Source organism: Pyrus communis, chromosome 2, assembly GCF_041283825.1.
Source record: "Pyrus communis isolate YQ-2024b chromosome 2, ASM4128382v1, whole genome shotgun sequence".
NCBI classification, from domain to species: domain Eukaryota; kingdom Viridiplantae; phylum Streptophyta; class Magnoliopsida; order Rosales; family Rosaceae; genus Pyrus; species Pyrus communis.
This window is the reverse complement of record NC_142566.1, coordinates 29,277,016-29,294,605: the sequence shown is the minus strand read 5'-3', so window position 1 is coordinate 29,294,605 and position 17,590 is coordinate 29,277,016. Positions and strand designations below refer to the sequence as shown.

Sequence of the window (17,590 nt, the reverse complement as noted above, 5' to 3'; positions counted from 1 at the left end):
TCATTTATTTTGTTCATGTGTTCTTGTGTTATTTGTCGCAGAAAATTCTTGTGTTTAAACTTATATTGCGAGAAAGCTAATTTTTATTTTAGAACATGGGCGTTTGATTCTTACCTCTGAATTGCAGCATGATTTCAGCTCCTTTTTTATGTCGTCTGTTCAGAAATTTGAAGTGGAGATGAGTAGTCAAAGGTGATGGCTTTCTTTTACTATGGAGCTGCCAGACCACCTTGTTTGAATGGCAATGGAGATAGGCAGGAAGCAATTCCATATGTCCCGTCAATGCCCAACCATGATATTACAATGAATGTTTTGTATTGTGTGGGGTTGATGCTGAACTGTATATTCTGTGGTTGTTGGTAAAGTCTTCCTTGTTGAGTATCCCACACATTGGTGAGGGAAAGAAATGTTGAGAATTAAGCCGCATACTAGCTTAAATCCAACCTGCAGATGATAATCCTGCTGCTGAAATTGAAGAGGAAGATGAAATCGAAGAAATGAAGAACTTGCTATTTTTAGTAGTAGCCGTTAGTCTTTAAATTGTAACGGCTAGTTTACTTCCTGTTTTTAGCAAGTATCACAGTTGGTATTCCTACCCTTTGGAATCGTACTATGTCCCTGGATCCATTCCCAAGTGGAAGGATCGTAGCTTCCGATGGCATGAATGGCTGGAGATGCATCTTTGTTTCCTAATTTGTAGGTTTTTTTTTTTTTTTTTTTTATTTTTTATAACTGTGTAGTAGCTTCTTCGATTTCAATCAAGAAATATACTTTTCTCTCTCTCTCTCTGCATTCTAATTCTCTGCAATTTTATCCAGTTCTTAATTCTCTGCAATTTTATCCAGTTCTGTGTGTTTAAAGGTTCAACCCTTATCTTTTGCATCAACCTAAACACTATGCCTGGTACCATCAGAACAAGAAAGAAAGAAATAAGAGTTTAAATATGATTACCTCACCTCAACTAACACCAAGGTCTTTTGTATTAAAACTCTACACCTGCAGGTGGTAAATATCAAGTTATAAACAATATCGATATTGTTGGAAGTGGGTCTTTGGCCAATCTCTCTGATAATTCGACATTTCTCATAACAAATATTAGGGCTAAAAGCCATAAAGTTTGGAACTCTACGATTGATTGCCGGAAAAAAAAATTTAAGCATTGTTTATCAATATGTCTCACATATTAAAACTCCATATTTAGTCATACACCACAAATGCCTTGTAATGGAAATGTTATATATTTGCTATGAGTAGCAATCACATGGACACACGCACACTTATGTGTATCTTCTTATTTTGAATTGTGCCAACTTTGACTTCAAGCTCTTTTAAAACAAAACTCATCACTCGTTGTGAACACCGCAACAACAGAAGGCTTTGTGGTAATGAAAGCGGAAGGCAAACAGTTGGTACGGGTTTGCGCCATTAAATTTGCATTCGGACACACCCACTCTTCGTTTCTTTGTTTTTCCTCCAAATACAGTGAGGCATTTTCTTGCACTCCGAGAGACCCAGAAGCGGAATTGGCGATGGTTTAGTTTCTTGGGTGGATTAATTGATTTCCAGTCAGCCTCTGCTAAGCTTTCCAGGGAGCTCAATAAACGAAGGCTAACACTGCCGTGCTTGTCCACCGTGAGGTAAGTTTGTCCACCTGAACATTTGTCCATATAGTTGCTAAACCTGGGAAGCACACAACGAAAAAGAGCATATGCAGGGCGAGGATATTATTGGACTTTTCACTCATAATGAAGTGTCTGTCATCTATTTATCTTTACAGAAAAATTGTTTGGTATATTACAACCAGAGATCAAACAGAGGAAAATGCTAACGGGTTAAAGGCCTTGTGGCATTAGGCAATCGTTTCTTTATGTAGTGTTTGTTTTATTTATTTATTTATATGTTTGGCCTTAATTTCACAGAACAAATTAAGCATAAAAATAGGATCACCTGTGAAAACCGGAAGCAGAACCAGAAGTAGATTTCCAGCCATAATAAGCATTTAGATTTGGCGATTGGCCACCTTTGATATCTGGCACTGAGTAAACTCCTCTGTCATTCAAATCCACAAAGTCAGACTGTAAGGCACCGGCAATAAGAGTGTCATCAAATGCAGTCATATGGGGGTAGGCTTCGCTTGGAGGGCATTTACTTGACTCACATTTCGAGCACTGGCTGCAAAGTCGCTCACTCTTCAATTCTTGGTCATCATTTGATGCATATGCACTAGTCACTACCAGGACAAGTAGGCACAGAGAAAGGCAATGCCAATTCCTATCCATGCTTGTAGCCATAGCTTCTCTACCTTGCCGCTCTCTCTCTCTCTCTCTCTCTCTATATATATATATATATATATATATATTGTTGGTAATCCTAACAAGACAATTACATTGTTATATATAACAAAACATTTTTCTTGTTCTTGATATTATCAGATTCATTTGTTTGTTTCTAATTAGATTGATGGAATTTAACTTGCGGATACTCTATTGGCTTTTAAGTAGAAGAATATAAGACTTAGCTGGTAATAGGCTGGCCTTCTTTCTTAGTGGAGTTGTGGAAACTGGACATGAAGAAGTTTTGTATGCACTTTCATTTTCTCCCAAAAGAAAAAAAGGGGATAAATTCTGATCTTATGACTGTACCAGGTCTATACTAGGGCGGCTAATGATGGCAATTGCAGGCTGTTGAGGACTCCTGATCAATTATTTATGGAGAGAGCATAAGCTGTTAACATTGTTTGACATTTTTGTTTTCCGATAACACCAATGTTTCATTTAGGCTGTCCAAATTCTACAATAAATGTCGTTGGAGATAATTGGCCATAACAAAAAATTGGATAAATGCGGTACCATTTTCTTTTTTTCTTTTCCCTTTCCTTTGGGTTACAATACAGGACATAGGGTGCTTCATTATGTCTGTAGCGATTGGCTTATTAGGCTTCATAAACTTAAATTCAAGAGGAAGTGAAACTCATCCTAGACTACAGAATGACCTACACAGCTACACTTGATAAATTCGGACATAAATTCTAAGTAGTAAACCAAAATCACCAGCGCCCTCACCTGACTGACTCGAAACAAGGTCGTTTTGGACATAAGCATGATGCAAACACGAGTAGATCTGATTTCTAGAAGTTACCAACTTCCATTCCATGTTCCAACTTCCAACCTCCAACCAACCGGTAAACCTGACAGACGGAGTCAAGTTTGATTCTCAAGTATATGCTGTTTTAGCCAAGGGAATGGTGCTTGGCATATTCCTTTTATACACTATTCACTGTCAGAATACCTAACATCAGATGAGATGAGATGGTCCAAGTTTTTAAACCCAGTGCAGGCTGAATCTGAAGCCCAAGGCTATCGACTATCTATCCTTCTCCTTATCACTACTATACGAGTTGTTTTACTGCTTGTATATATGGACTATGGATGCATCATTTTGCCAAGCTTGTGTGCGACCGACCGGCCTATTGAGTATAATTGGTGGTGGTAATTTGCAGCGGTGGATATGTTTGTTGCTGGTCACCTAGTTATTCCATGATTCCATCCATCTGCTCGCTTGAATATATAATTTGTATTTGTATATGTTGTATATATGCATGCGGTATTGTATATTTGACCGACGGACCTTCTGATTAGATGACCATCAACAAACACATTCATAATGCAAGCAATTTACATCCATCTCTTCACTTCTGTTCCTTCTGTCTCACCATCTCACCATTTACTGGCCGTACAGTTACAGCCGAGTCTCGATCGGTGTTTGTGTAAGCTTTGCATGATAATGCTAATAATGTGTATATAAATCGGAAGTTCATGTTCCTTTTATTTCTTCTATATGTGTCTTATCATGGACAATATGAATCCCACCTCGGGAAAAGAGATGACTTTGCATGTGCTTGTAAGTAATTAGGCTACTTCCACCATATTTCCAACTGATTTTATGGTGAAAAAAAATGCATAAATCCTAATCTAATTGGAGGAGGGCATCACAATATTTCTTTATAAATTTTCAAGAGAAAATAAAAATATGAGACGAAAGCTGAGAAGAGAGAGAGCAGACAGCAGAGGTGGTAAATAACCTGTAATTGAATTGAAATAAGCAGCACCTTGAGTTGTACTGATCATGTGGCCATTGATAATTAGCTAGCTAGCTACTAGCCTACTGCTAGTCTGCTAGGCACCAGAGATGCATGAGAAGAAACTTCGGTGGCTCCGAAACTGGACAAGTTGCTTTGGAGGAGGAGAATTAGTGGAGTCATCAGCGTCCACCGATGAAGAGAATCCTTGCATAGAGTTGGAAGCAGAACCGAGAGAAACAGATTTGTGACGGCGGTGCTGAAACTGACGACCGCCATGATTAATAATGTTTGTAGTTGTGGATAAGGACGACTGGTCCCGCGGGGAAGACGCGCCATTAACATTAAATATCGTTGGAAGATGATGATCAGCTGAAGGTGCAGGTTGGGGAACATAGACGTAACTGTTGTGATCGATGTAGAAGTCAGCGATGTTGTAATTACCAGTTTGACCTGATACTGGTGGTGCTGCTGCTGCTAATGAGGAGGAGGAGGAGAGGCAGCTGTATTGGCGGCGAGTTCTGTTCCTCTTCATTGCCTTGTAAACCATTGGGATCAGACCCTCCATTATTATAATTACGGATTGGATCTGGTCTAGTCTAATGAAGCTTATCGATCGATCTCTATACTCTATTCTCTAGGCTGATGTCGGCTCATGATCTGTTCTGTATCTGTGTGAGATGAGGAGAGAGAAGGTTGCTAACTATTTAGACATTTTTTTTCTTCTGAATTTGTGAAAGATTATGGATGAACAAGCAAGATAGCCAAGTAGCAAGAATACTCTTTGCAATATATATAAATACACACACACACACACATTATTTGAACACAGTAGGAAGGTTCTTGGATGACGCATGCATATTATAAAGAAATGAAAGTCGCCTGTCGCAAGTCAGTCTTAAATAGTTGCTTCTTTGTGACTTAAAAGGTCATGAGTTCGAGTCGTGAAAATAATATTTTTGCAAAATAAGAGCAAGACTGCATACGATAGACGTTTCTCTCGACCCTCACAAAGCAGGAGCCTTGTTGGCCTCATGCTTTATAGTTGTTTGGTTTGTTTGGTGATTCATTGGTGCCTGCATCTGCATCTGTAAGATTCGATTTGGTTTTTTTTTTGTCTTTTGGTTTTTTTTTTTTTTTTAGTACATTGATATTTTTACACTAAGAGGAGGGGAGTTCAGCTAAGTCACATAATAAACAATCTAATTGAGTATCAAATTCGTCATTTATGAGATTCGAACCTAAGATTTCTCATTTCCAAGTAAAGAGGAATACCATAGAGACCTAAGATTCGATTTGGTTTTGAAATTGAATTGGTAGTGGTTTTTGACGAATAAGCCGCATGATAATTATAATAATAATAATAATAATAATGTTATATTATTTGGTCTTGTATTAAATAAGAAGAAAAGGGCGGAGGGGATAGAATTTTTTGAAAGAAGATCCATATATTGAAATTAAACTGAATTACAAATATAAGTCTTGCTGGATGGTATTTTGTCTAACACGCCAGTTTTGTATTTGACTTTAAATTTATAGAATGGAAGGAAATTCCATCCAATCCAATCAAAGGGGCAAGATCCTTCGTCCCACTCAATCGAGAGATTTTCAGTGTGATCGGTACACGGGTTGGTATACCACGTGTCACTATACAATGGTGGGATATGTGTGCTAAAAAGTTAATAACTTAAAAAATAAAATTTCTCACTACTCCTATTAAAACACGTAATGTACCATTTGTGTTCCCATCACAACTGAAAATTTCTCCACTCAATCCCATCCAAGGGTCAAGGCCTTTCATCCCAACCAATCCCATCCCAATAAGACTATAAGAGGAAGGATAGGGACGTAATAGAATACAAATGAATGACTCATAACATAGTCGTCGTCGAAGTACATCAATTCATCATCACTAGACTAATCCTTTCCTTGTCATCTCCTTCAATTTTTTTAGTAAACAAATACAAACACGTACACAAAACGCATCTTTCATTCATTCATCATCGTCCTCATCTCTTTTTGTTTATACAACACGCAAAACCAACTTTGAAATGAGATTATTAAATAAATATTTACAAGCACAAAACACTTTATTCATTCATCATCGTCCTCATCTCTTTTCAATATTATACGTATAGATAGATGCATAGAATTTTTTTTTTAATTTTATTTTGTATCATATAGATGCATCGATTTAAATGAACAATTAAACAATTGGAAATAGTTAAGAAGCAGGACAAGCAGCATATCCAGTTTAATTCTGCTTACTTGGCCCAAAGCATATATGGGCTTTCGTTTTTCTGGCACCCACCCACTCACCCACCCATTTGGCATTTTGCCCCATTTGGGATACGGCCGATTGCCTTCCGCCTTCCTTGTAATTTGTTGGTTTGGCGATGAAATGAGCGATATCACCGAAGGGCTTGTCATGTCATCTCTACTCAGTCTACAAGTATAATACATACACCTCCACTCTATCCTTACCATCAAACAACTTGTCTCCGCTGCTCACGACTCCAAGACCAGTCAGTCACTACGGTAACAGATGAACAGTAGCCACCTTTCTATTGCTTTTAAGTTTTATCACTCCTTTTCAACTTTTACCATTCTTAAGTTTCCTTTCCTCTTAACTTTAGAAAGAACAAAAAACTCACAAATGGATGCATTCTCGTTTCCCCGAATCTGAAACTTCTCAACTAAATTGAATCGGACATCATACATAACTCAAACTATAACAACTAAGGATACAACAGTGCATGCACTCTTGTTGATCCTTTAAGCAGTAACTGTTTCTCCATTCCACCTGCAGGTAAAAAAGGAAACAAAACCACCACTTCAGACCGGTTGAGGATTGTTGCACCTGCTCTACTACAACTAGAAACATACAAGAGAAGACATCAAGGGTAATAATCTGTGTTATACATGGAACAACTCATTCTTGTAGCACTGACTCCAATCTGAATCCCCTGAATCAAGCAGCCCCCCACCTCCATCAGTGCTTATGGACTCGGCAGTAGCACACACTGTAGATGATAAGTTAGGACGAATGCCACCTCCTTCATCTTTCCCACCAACTCCTCCATCATCCAAAACTTCTGCCATCCGAAACTTATAAGTTACATTCTCATCTTCTCCTACATGGACATTGATTTCAGGACTCTGACTGGCTTCTTCGTTTAATGGATCTTTGCCACACCCATTGATATCTTCCTCTTCATGAGATAAACATCTGCAGCAATCATCTTCATCCATATCATATATACGACTCATTAACCCTTCTCTCCACGATATCCTCATCTCTGATTGTGATAAATTCTCTAGTGTAGAGTTGGAGAGCCAGGAACCGCGATCATCCAAAACTTTATGGAATCGACTGATTGAATCACAGGCTGTGGTTAGACAGTCAAACTGGAAACTCGAATCAATCTGATCCTCAATTAATACATGACTGTTCGTGTTTGGGGACAAGTTTACCATCTGAATAGCTTCAGCCACTGAACTCAGTTCAGGATCAAAGTAGTGCTTCCTATGATTTTCTACACTCGACTCTGATTGAGGAGTACAGATAACATTGCCACTGTCCAGTGAAACCATAGAGAATGGAGAATTATCAACGTCATAACCATAATGGTGTTTTCTTTCCTCTTCCAAGAAGTTTACAGCCTCACAACCAGGCATGCGATGCAGAGAAGACAAAACACCAACATGCTCATTTAAGGGCTCCAACACTTGTTGAAAGCTTGGAGAAAATCCATGACGACCTAAGGTTGAAAATGGAGAACAAAGATTAACGGACCCTACAGAATTAAGTAAGCTACTATCGGAATGCTCCTTGTGATCCTCATCCCCTTCATCACACGGCGATAAAAGCCAACGCATTGAAGCTTCAGTAGGTAAAGGAACCGCAGAAGCATCGAGATTGCCAACATGGCCTTCACATTGACCACTGTCATCATCATCGTCATCCTCAAAGCTACCTAAAGCCATCCCTTTACTGAAGCCTGAATCATTTTCTCCTACACTGAGAATTCCTCTAGCTTTGCACTTCCTCTTGTCAGTGATCCCTGAAAGAACATGGCCAGCAGCATAACAAGCAAGTGTGCTCCTTGACACCGCAGATGATCCACATTGTATCTCTGGAGATACGGAGGCCTGAACTGGTGGAGTTTTACTATTAGATTTGTCAGAATTCTCCAGCAAATCCTCAGAGTTATCAGCCTTGGGGTCCAAACCCAACCCAGTCGGTATCTTACTCAAAGGTGTAAAATCTCCATCAATACTACGTGATTTGAGCTCAGTGGGCTGACCTGCATTGCCCACCACCCTGACAATACTACCTTCTACCTCAGACCCAGACTCTAACTTACTCAGGGAACTTCCATTTGATTTTACAAGTGAACAAGTTTTCAGCTTTGGTCCGTTTCTAGAAGTGGGTTTGTTTCCAGACTGCCACTGGTACAAGCAAGAAGAATTATTCTTAGATTTACTTGCATTTCGTGAGGTGGGTTTCTCTGGGTTTTCCAAAGCATTGAATTTGGACCGGTTGTCCTTGGAGTTTGATGGTCTTGAAGGCCTCACAGCAGGAGCTGATTTAGGGGCTTTGGACAGATTTTTAGGTGTGTAAAGAGGGGTTTTGGAATTAGAGGAAGAAGAATGAGAGAGAAAGAACCTGAGGCAACCTCGCGGGGCTTCGACGGAGATGGAAGACGAAGCATCGCTGCCATTGTTGCTATTGCGAACGGTGATGGCATTGAGATCCCATAGTGGATTTCGAGGGCTCTGGTCCTTTAGTTTCTTCTTCTTCTTGTTCGCCGTCGCCAGTGGCGGTGCCGGAGAGGCTTTCTTGGCGAGCTTTGACGACAACGATCGGTTCATAGCCTGTGGTGCGGAGGCCGTCACTCAGCAGATCTGAAACCAAACCAAATGATTTGAAAATCTAACCCCGCGGCGGGGGTGCGGTGGGGTGGGGAAGGGTATAGCCGTATGGGTACGAAAAGGTCATCTTCGTTTGACCAACATACCCATTAGTTTCTGACATATTTTCTGAAATGCCATCACTCGGCGGGTGGGGTCGAGTGGTGCTTCCTAGCGTACGACCCACCGACAGCGATCAGCTTTATCATTCATACGACGTATAAAATAGAACAGACAGATCAGGCTTTCAGGCCAGTGCAGAGCACAAACATGGAAAGAAAACGTCGAATTCCAATTGAACCGTCCCAATTTCCAATCTTTTAATTTTTTCTGGTACAATCACTCCAACCCAATCCAATCCAGATAGTGGTGTCCTTCGACTGCTGGATTGATTCTGAGTTCCAGCGTGGCAGATGGGGGCGGCGAAGGAAACCAAGAAGATCATCATTGAAACCGACCCTGGTATCGGTAAGTTGTTTTCGCTATTCAATCCTGGATCTTGTTTACTTTTACTATTTACTACGTACCATCATCATTTGATTTGTAAAAGCTGTCCACAAATTCAAGCTCATATGCATGTCTCTTCCTTGCTCAGTAATTAATTACTTAAAGGACCCATGCCTGCCAACTTTATGGCGAGCTGTCATCAATTTGTGTTATTTTCTGTGTTTTTTTATTTTTAGCAAAAGGAATTAAGTAGATAAAAAACTCTGATAAATATGCGACTTTTCTTTATATAATCAAATCATACGGGGGAGGGGGACTCAGAAAATCAATGAGTATTCTGAATTTGTGTGTTTATGGCGTCTGTGCATGCAGATGATGCCATGGCCATCTTTGTGGCATTACAATCCCCGGAAGTGCAAGTGATTGGACTTACTACTATTTATGGAAATGTTAAATGCCTTGCATTTGGTAATCTTACAACATCTGCTTTTTCTTTCTATCTCTCATTGCATTAGGCATTTCATTGACTGTCTTGGTTGCTTACTTTGTATTTGGGGTTTAGTTGGAGGTTGCAGGGAGAACCGATATTCCAGTGGCGGAAGGATCTCACGTCACAATAACGGCATGTTTTCAACCTAAAAATCAATTTAGTCTATTTGTATGTTCCATCAGTTTCATGACCACTTCTTCTTGTCTTCCCTCTATTATTTTCTGCCTTGAGTTGTTTTTCCTTTTTATAATGTCTTGATATTGTGTTTGTTTACTACACCTGTGTCATAAAGTTGAAACCAGTCTCAGTTTAGTTGTCATCGTCGTCATATTCATGGTGCTACACTACTAACATGTGGATGGTTTTCATGGGTGGTATTTGACATCACTTATGCACAATGTGAAAAATAATGAAGGCATAACCTGACATCACTGTTTGTAGATTAATTCAGAAATTTCGAATCCATTTCTTTGAGTATCTGTTTCCTTTATTTCCAAAATAACTTAGCAACAAAACCTTAATTAGCAAACCTAGGAGGCTGACTCCTAGCATACATGATAGCAGCTAAAGTAGTTTCGTAGGAACCTCTTGTTGCCGACTATATCTTTTGCTCATGTAGTTTTGATGACTATGTTCTTGCATATATTGACGGGCTAATGCATGATTAAGATTCATAACTCATCAACCATTTCTTCTTTTTCCATGAAAAGAAAGGTACAAAACTTCGTATTGCTGATTTTGTTCCTGGTGCGGATGGACTTTGGCAACCAAAATTTCCCCCACCAAAAGGAAAGCCAATTGAGCAGTCGGCAGCAGCTTTTCTGGTTGAACAAGCAAGCCTTCACCCTGGAAAGGTCACTGTGGTAGCATTGGGCCAACTTACAAATATTGCACTGGTCAGATTCTTGATACGTTGCACGGTTTTTCAATTTTAAAATTATTCTTAATCGTTTGTAATAGAGTATCCCTTAATGCAGGCTACTCAACTAGACCCTGAATTTGCAAAGAACATAGGGCAGATTATTCTTCTTGGTGGTGCTTTTGCAGTCAATGGGAATGTCAATCCAGCAGCAGAGGCCAATGTAAATTTCTTGAACTATATGTATTTAAGATTCAAATGTTCAAAGACTGCAACTTGCTTTACATTCGGAAAACTAGATATTTGGGGATCCAGATGCTGCAGATATGGTATTTACATGTGGAGCAGATATTTTGGCTATGGGGATTAATGTGACCCATCAAGTTGTCTTGACAGGTACTACATTTGGAAATTTGTATTCCTCGTTATTAATGATGATGTTTTACATAACAACTGACATATGTATCAAAGCAATGCCTTCTAACAAGTATACCTCAGATTTGTGGTTTCTAGCGTAACCTTTGACAACACTTTTTCACAGAGCCTTTAAACCTCATCAGGAGTTCAATTAGCCTGTATGCATACAGAACTCACTTCCTTTTATAGTTCTTTTGGAAATCGTAAAATACAACTTTTGGAATTCCATGCCGGAAATTTTTTGTTTGTGCCAAATTAATCATTTCTATGGATAAAGTTGGTGTATTTATGAAAGCAGTATGATGGAAATAGCCACTTGATAATTGAAATGCCTGTAGGAAAAATTCATACATGATTGTGTTGTTACGTAGATCATTGTAATCCAGTTTATTTTACTTTCATTATGATATATGAAAGACATTGATCGAGAAAAGCTGGCAATGTCAAATGGAAAGTTTGCTCAACACTTGTGCAAACTTATAGATGTGTACTTCTCCTACCATCATAATGCGTATAGCACAAAAGGTTAGTTCACTAAAGTGTCGATGAAACCCTAATGGATTGGAATTTCCCTAATCAAGGACATACTGATGGTTGATTTAATCATGGTGTAGGAGTTTACCTTCATGACCCTGCAGTAGTTGTTGCAGCTGTTGATCCTTCACTTTTCACTTACACGGAGGGTGTTGTTAGAGTCCAGACAAATGGCATCACAAGAGGACTCACGATTCTGTACAACAAACAGAAAAGGTAGAGCCTTTCTATTCATTCCCGATAAAATGTAAAACGGAAAAGTCATTGTGTCTGATTCCTAGTAGAGTTGAATTTCCAAATTCTCATAACAGATAATGGGGGTTTATAGAAGAAATCAACACTTTTATTTTAAGTGTAGACAAAAGAAGAACCATACCTTAGAGCCCGGGGCCACCAATTTCCTCAAACTCAATTTTAAGACCTTTTGCATTGTCCTGTGATGATGAATCGATGATAAATTTTCCGGCTATATGATACCCTTTGATTGGATACATGATAGAATGTTGTTTCGGTATATGCTTGGATGCTTTATCTTTATACAGATGCACAGGTAAATGGATATAGTTTTTTTCCCGCTCGTCACACGACCCAAAAATTTGTTATCTACCATGATGAAATATCAGGCTTAGAACTTAATTTATCAATTCCAAGATTCCATGTAGTTTAGCTGACTATTGTCTCTATTAACTTAACTGGATTGGATTGTATATCGATCATTTAGGATGGTCTAACCAGAAGATGCGTACTTAATAGGAACTTTTGAATTCAAACATGCATGTATAAGATACATTGTTATATTCTATTAATCTCGACATGGACGTATACCATGGTTTTATATGCAATCTTCTACTGTTGACATCTTTCTACTTAACTATAATGGATATATATATATATATGTGTGTGTGTGTGTGTGTGTGTGTGTCTATATATATATATATAGGTTTGGCGAGGTGATAGAGTGGTGTGATAAACCCACCGTGAAGGTAGCAGTGACGGTTGATGCCCCCACAGTTGTGAAATTGGTTATGGAACGGCTCGTCGAATCATGAGTGCTCATCAAATGCGATGCATGCAGCAGGTGTGGATTTCAGCCTCGAGGACCTGGCTTCAATTTCATTCATTTTAGGAAGGGAAAAGCAGCTCCAGCTCCAGGTGGTTCACGTTCGTCACTACTGTTAGGTTGTGTTGCGCTTGCTTGGTGTGCAAGGCATCCTGTTTGGATACATTGCACAATCATGTACAATTTATCACGTGCTTCTTACGACTATTGAGAATAAAATTGTTTCTAGTCTGCTGTTTCTTTGGTGGCAAGAGTGAGTCATGAGTGTATGGGTTATGAGAATGAATATGTGATAAACATGGCCAAAAACTGTATCGAGTTTGCAACCATGCCATGATGGTGTGGTAACAATTAAATAAATACAGATGGTAATTCTTCCTTAGAAATCTATTCCTTATAAGTAAACATGCTCAAACCATATTGAGTTTATTAGTGTGTGAACTATAAAACAAAAGGCAATGGCGTAGGATATGTTGGAATTGCAAATAGATTGACATTTCTCAAGCTCATGATTTAAATGGAGAATATGTTGGAATTGCAAATAGATTGACATTTCTCAAGCTCAAGATTTAAATGGAGAATTTTGTGCAATTTCTTGGCGAGCCTAGAACTTCCATTTATAAATTAACATAAATATTGGTGCTTTTATCTTGAAAGTTTCTAATTTGTATTTTTAACTAATAATATTATTTAGAAACATAAATCACTTGGTAATATATGCACTCTAGTGGTTAATAGAGGAGAATCCCATACAGGTATTAAAGTGTGTCAACAAGTATCAGTTTGGTGGATTTTTTGCTGTTTTTGATTGTTTCACGAAACTACCCTTCTCCTTGTTTCTTTTCACGAAAATAGCCTGTAAAAAACAAAAGTCGCTTGCTCTCGCCTCTCGAGGTGCAGGTGCAGCCGTGCAGTTTTGACTCCCGGTAAAGAAGATGTAATCAAAGGTGGGTCGAATCTCCCTTTCTCCTCATCGCCTTCGCCGTCCATGACCTGCCCGATACATATCAGTGGCTCATGGTTGTTTCTTCCTTCCATTAATAGTTTACCATTAGAGTCTCAGACACAAAGAGAGATGGCGAGCGTGTGTGGTAGCGGTGTCGGATGAGTGATATTGGACGAGTGTCTACTTTTTGGTGATATCACTGTAACTTGCAACGAGACGACTCCGCAAGCTCCGCCATTCCAACGCTCCTACGGTCGGCCATCCTCCTACTAGTCTACTACTACTTTCCCTTTCGCTATTTTTGTTCCCATTTTGTGCATCTGCTCTCAATTTTCCATGGCCATTTTCTTCTTCTGCCCAATGTAATGCCTAAAATTGTTTATTCAGCCTGTCATGTCAAATCACGATTTCTTCCCATCACACCATCACATGATTACTCGCTCGCTGGCTTCTTTTTCTTTGATTTGTCCTTTACCTTACAATTTCCCCGATCAAAATAACGAAATTATTGTTAATTAATCTTTTTTATTCGTTCTTGTTTCGCTTATCTTTGCATGCAGGGAATTTCTTATGGAGCAGGTCTTGAAGCTCATATGGTAAAGCTTCTCATTTTCCTCCACGTCCTTTTTTGTTACTTACACTTACACCCTTCTTCTTCTTCTTCCATCTTAATTAAACAAGGAAAGAAAAGAAAAAATTGTACCTTCAATCTTGTCTCTTGGCATATATAGGTTAATATTCTCAAAGAAATGGCGGCACACTACTCCATCCATTGCTTCCTCTTAGATGCATCCTCATCCTCCATAGACGAAGCTATACACGGGGTTATGCTAGCTTGGCCTAATACTCGAGCCCGTGTTTTGTACCTAGTTCCCAACAACAAGCAAGACAAGTTTTCTAAACTAAGCAAATGCGTTGGCTGATCACCCTTCTAAGTGAGTATCACACTTTCATGCTTTCCCCAACATTTTTTTTTGACCGTCAATCGTGTCCTGTTGTTGGCTGAAATGCAAATTATTTTGGTTTCAGATGTTGAAGGCAGCACTACATCCACGTGTGAGAGTTCAAGCATGGTGTACATCAACAAACTACACGAGTTGCCCTTGACTATTTGCCAAATGAATAGAAAGGTTTTTCAGAGTAACGCTGCTGTCCATATCCTACTATTCCTACTGCCTTTGACTATTTGTTTTTATGTATTCGGCTTTTCCTCTCCAGCTAGCTTAATGGCCTATGCATTGGAAAAAAAGGGACATGTTTTCTTCTATATTGCTTGTAAGCATGGAATTTGAGATGAATTTCCACTTTGTGGCATTTATACTCATGCCTAGTTTTGTGACATGACATCAGTAAACGCATAAGTATGTAGTTTATACGCTTCAGCCTTCCGTAAATATATCCCTCCCTCTAATGTTAGTTTTAGACCTTCTTCATCATATTCATAGTCTTTATTTCTTGTACTTTGTATTCAAATAATCATTTGGATACCATGCACCAAAGCGTGTCCCGGTATTGGATTGTGCAAAAGAGCACTATATAACATAGTAGTATCCATGTGGTTTGTTTTTAATATCTTTTTTTCTTACACAGATATTTGTAACATCACCTGGACCTCTATGTGATTGACCCACTTAGGTCTATTTATCCTGTAGTAAGATCGATTGAAAATTCAACAGATTCTACTTGGGTTGGAGGATCTCAAGGCCGCAGGTTTCTGCACAATTAGGGGGCCTAATTTTCTACGGTGTGTGCATGTGTGTTTTTTGCTTTCTCACAATGGTTTCGCAAACTAAAGGGAATCTGTTTGATTATTTAAGTTGCAGATACTTTCTCGGTAAACATTGTAGCAATTTTTGGCAGAAATAGTCATGGATATATCCTGTCAGCGTAGTCTACTAAGTCATTGGCTATCTTAAGGAAATGATTGAGCATTTTGTGCATATAACAAGAAGAATGGTTTTATTTTATAATAATTATTATTTATATGTGCGCAGGTTGATGATTTTAACCAGTCTGATTTGGTTAAAAGGCTCCCTGAAGCTACATAGCTCTTAGTAAAAACCTCAAGTTGCTTGTGGTGTGGCTGATGCTCACAGCATGGTAATGCTTTATTTATTAGTAAAAGAAAGGGATTATAGTCACATAGCTGCAAATAGTATTTTCTCGTTTCCGCGTCATATTGGATTGCATTTAGCACCATCTCTGAAAGGTCTTTATATCTATTTGCTAAATGAATTGAATTGATTGCTGAGCCAGTAATATTGAAATGAGATTTGGGAAGCATACATGTTTATCAAGTTGCTATTCTTCTTCATCCAAATTCACCATCCCTGTCGTATTGTTTAAATTAAAAATTCAACCCTTACATTACAGGCAATAGTTTTTAGAGTCGAAGATTTCAAGGGTTTGACTGTTCCTCTTCCAGCAATTATACAGGCGATAAAGATTTAATTTTCATTCGATGAAGTTGGTATAGCCTCTTAACCTGATATGTTTGATATATGAGTTAATTTACTCCAACCTAATGCAATGTTTTTTAATTCAAAATAGGTGCTAAAGTAAAGATATGGTTGGTCACACGTGTGCATGCTTGCTAGCTTACAGGGTTTTTCTTTGAAAACGTTTGGAATTGCAGGAATATGTGGATCATTCATCAACGCTCTACAAATTTTACGTCTTGGGCGAGAAAGTTTATCATGCGTTTAAGAGCTCTACTCCAAATGCAGATGGCTTGGAGAAATTATCTGGGAGTAATGAGCTCAAACCGTTAGTCTTTGACAGGTAGCACTTTTGCTTCCCCTTCTACTCCTCTACCTCTCCTGTTGGTTGTAGTTTGTTGATGCATGTAATGGATGACCCATGACGTGGTGATCATCCTTCGCAGCTTAAAATCCTTATTCACTGCCAAAGGGAACCTGAATTTTGGAGATGGTAATAGCTCAAAGGCCACTAATAACTGCACTGATCTTGAGTTGGTAACTAGTGCAGCTAATTGGCTTATGAGAAAGCTTGGACTGACCTTCTTCGGCTTCGATGTTGTTGTGAGTAAAGCTGAAATACTATGTTGATGTGTGGCTGGGATATATTGTGTCCCACTTTTGACGATTTTTCCGTGTCATGTGGGTACAGATTGAGGAAGGCACCGGCGACCATGTCATTGTTGATGTAAATTACCTCCCATCATTCAAAGAAGTTCCCAACGAAGTTGCTATCCCTGCGTTTAGGGATGCGATTAAGAAGAAATTTGAATTAAAAAGGAGGAAATAAGCAGCAGCTAGTGTATTGACTCTGCCTCGCCCTGCAATAAGTTTGTTAATGAAGATGAAGTTTGATCATGACAAGAGATTGACAGAAGCAAGAGTTGAAGGTGGAGATAACTTGTGTATTTTTCTCCCTTCTTCTTTCTTTGATCGTTTTAAGATCATCTCCAAAGATGTTCGTGAGAGCATATCACTATTTTCAGTATGAAGAGTAGGGGTAAGATTTTCAATGTCGCTTAACAAACGTATTAAACGATGGGATTATATGATCAATTTTGGCAATTGAAAATAGGTTAGTAATGTAAGAAGTTGGATGGAATCCAACCGTTGCAGGACTTCAAATCTATCTATTGGTTGGTTTAATAACAATCGGGTGCAATAGCAGTTCAATTCAGTGTAACAACAATGAGGTTAAGGAGTGTTTTTCTAATGTAGTGTCTCGAACCAATACTCATGTTATTTGAAAAAAAATAAACTTACATATAGCATTATTAGGATGTTACGTTATTATGTTGGTGTACCGTGGAGAGAGAGAGAGTGTGTGTGATGGGTATAGTGAGGGCATTTCCAAAGGAGATGTTAAAA

At 38.8% G+C, this 17,590-nt stretch overlaps 4 protein-coding genes and 1 pseudogene across 6 annotated transcripts; 2 read left to right on the top strand and 3 right to left on the bottom strand.

Annotated features, from left to right (window-relative positions):
- Positions 1–1,095: 1,095 nt before the first annotated feature.
- LOC137748750 (uncharacterized) lies at positions 1,096–2,667 on the bottom strand. Its single transcript, XM_068488931.2, has 2 exons — positions 1,948–2,667; positions 1,096–1,680 (listed from the first exon to the last, which is right to left on the bottom strand). Exons 1-2 carry the CDS (start codon positions 2,289–2,291, stop codon positions 1,344–1,346), a joined length of 681 nt encoding a protein of 226 aa, XP_068345032.2. The 5' UTR covers positions 2,292–2,667; the 3' UTR covers positions 1,096–1,343.
- A 148-nt stretch (positions 2,668–2,815) lies between these two features.
- Positions 2,816–4,646, bottom strand: LOC137746839 (uncharacterized). The gene has a single exon (XM_068486850.2). The coding sequence runs from the start codon at positions 4,644–4,646 to the stop codon at positions 4,176–4,178; it is 471 nt and encodes a 156-aa protein (XP_068342951.2). The 3' UTR covers positions 2,816–4,175.
- A 2,103-nt stretch (positions 4,647–6,749) lies between these two features.
- LOC137746840 (uncharacterized) lies at positions 6,750–8,953 on the bottom strand. The gene has a single exon (XM_068486851.2). It carries the CDS (start codon positions 8,951–8,953, stop codon positions 6,995–6,997), a length of 1,959 nt encoding a protein of 652 aa, XP_068342952.2. The 3' UTR covers positions 6,750–6,994.
- A 365-nt stretch (positions 8,954–9,318) lies between these two features.
- LOC148698900 (putative uridine nucleosidase 2) lies at positions 9,319–13,030 on the top strand (annotated as a pseudogene). Its single transcript, XR_015960233.1, has 9 exons — positions 9,319–9,460; positions 9,812–9,907; positions 10,002–10,061; positions 10,640–10,825; positions 10,907–11,011; positions 11,088–11,184; positions 11,623–11,730; positions 11,820–11,955; positions 12,680–13,030. The product of XR_015960233.1 is annotated as a putative uridine nucleosidase 2 (transcript).
- A 441-nt stretch (positions 13,031–13,471) lies between these two features.
- On the top strand, positions 13,472–17,399 carry LOC137746841 (inositol 1,3,4-trisphosphate 5/6-kinase 4-like). 2 transcript variants are annotated; one of them, XM_088690167.1, is made up of 9 exons: positions 13,472–13,746; positions 14,306–14,341; positions 14,477–14,680; positions 14,775–15,489; positions 15,740–15,845; positions 16,119–16,215; positions 16,381–16,526; positions 16,630–16,786; positions 16,875–17,399. In XM_088690167.1, exons 6-9 carry the CDS (start codon positions 16,207–16,209, stop codon positions 17,010–17,012), a joined length of 450 nt encoding a protein of 149 aa, XP_088546293.1. In that variant the 5' UTR covers positions 13,472–13,746; positions 14,306–14,341; positions 14,477–14,680; positions 14,775–15,489; positions 15,740–15,845; positions 16,119–16,206; the 3' UTR covers positions 17,013–17,399. The 2 variants fall into 2 exon arrangements, with proteins under 2 accessions (XP_088546293.1, XP_088546292.1); XM_088690166.1 differs by having other exon boundaries at positions 13,472–13,998.
- Positions 17,400–17,590: the final 191 nt, after the last annotated feature.

Excerpts from the sequence above, each read along its gene's own strand:
- LOC137748750 (XM_068488931.2), bottom strand. The coding sequence starts at position 2,291 with ATGGCTACAAGCATGGATAGGAATTGGCATTGCCTTTCTCTGTGCCTA. Across the intron at positions 1,681-1,947 it reads TCTGCTTCCGGTTTTCACAG|GTTTAGCAACTATATGGACA; the intron begins GTGATCCTATTT and ends TGTGCTTCCCAG.
- LOC137746839 (XM_068486850.2), bottom strand. The coding sequence starts at position 4,646 with ATGGAGGGTCTGATCCCAATGGTTTACAAGGCAATGAAGAGGAACAGA.
- LOC137746840 (XM_068486851.2), bottom strand. The coding sequence starts at position 8,953 with ATGAACCGATCGTTGTCGTCAAAGCTCGCCAAGAAAGCCTCTCCGGCA.
- LOC137746841 (XM_088690167.1), top strand. Across the intron at positions 16,527-16,629 it reads AAACCGTTAGTCTTTGACAG|CTTAAAATCCTTATTCACTG; the intron begins GTAGCACTTTTG and ends CATCCTTCGCAG. Across the intron at positions 16,787-16,874 it reads TCTTCGGCTTCGATGTTGTT|ATTGAGGAAGGCACCGGCGA; the intron begins GTGAGTAAAGCT and ends ATGTGGGTACAG.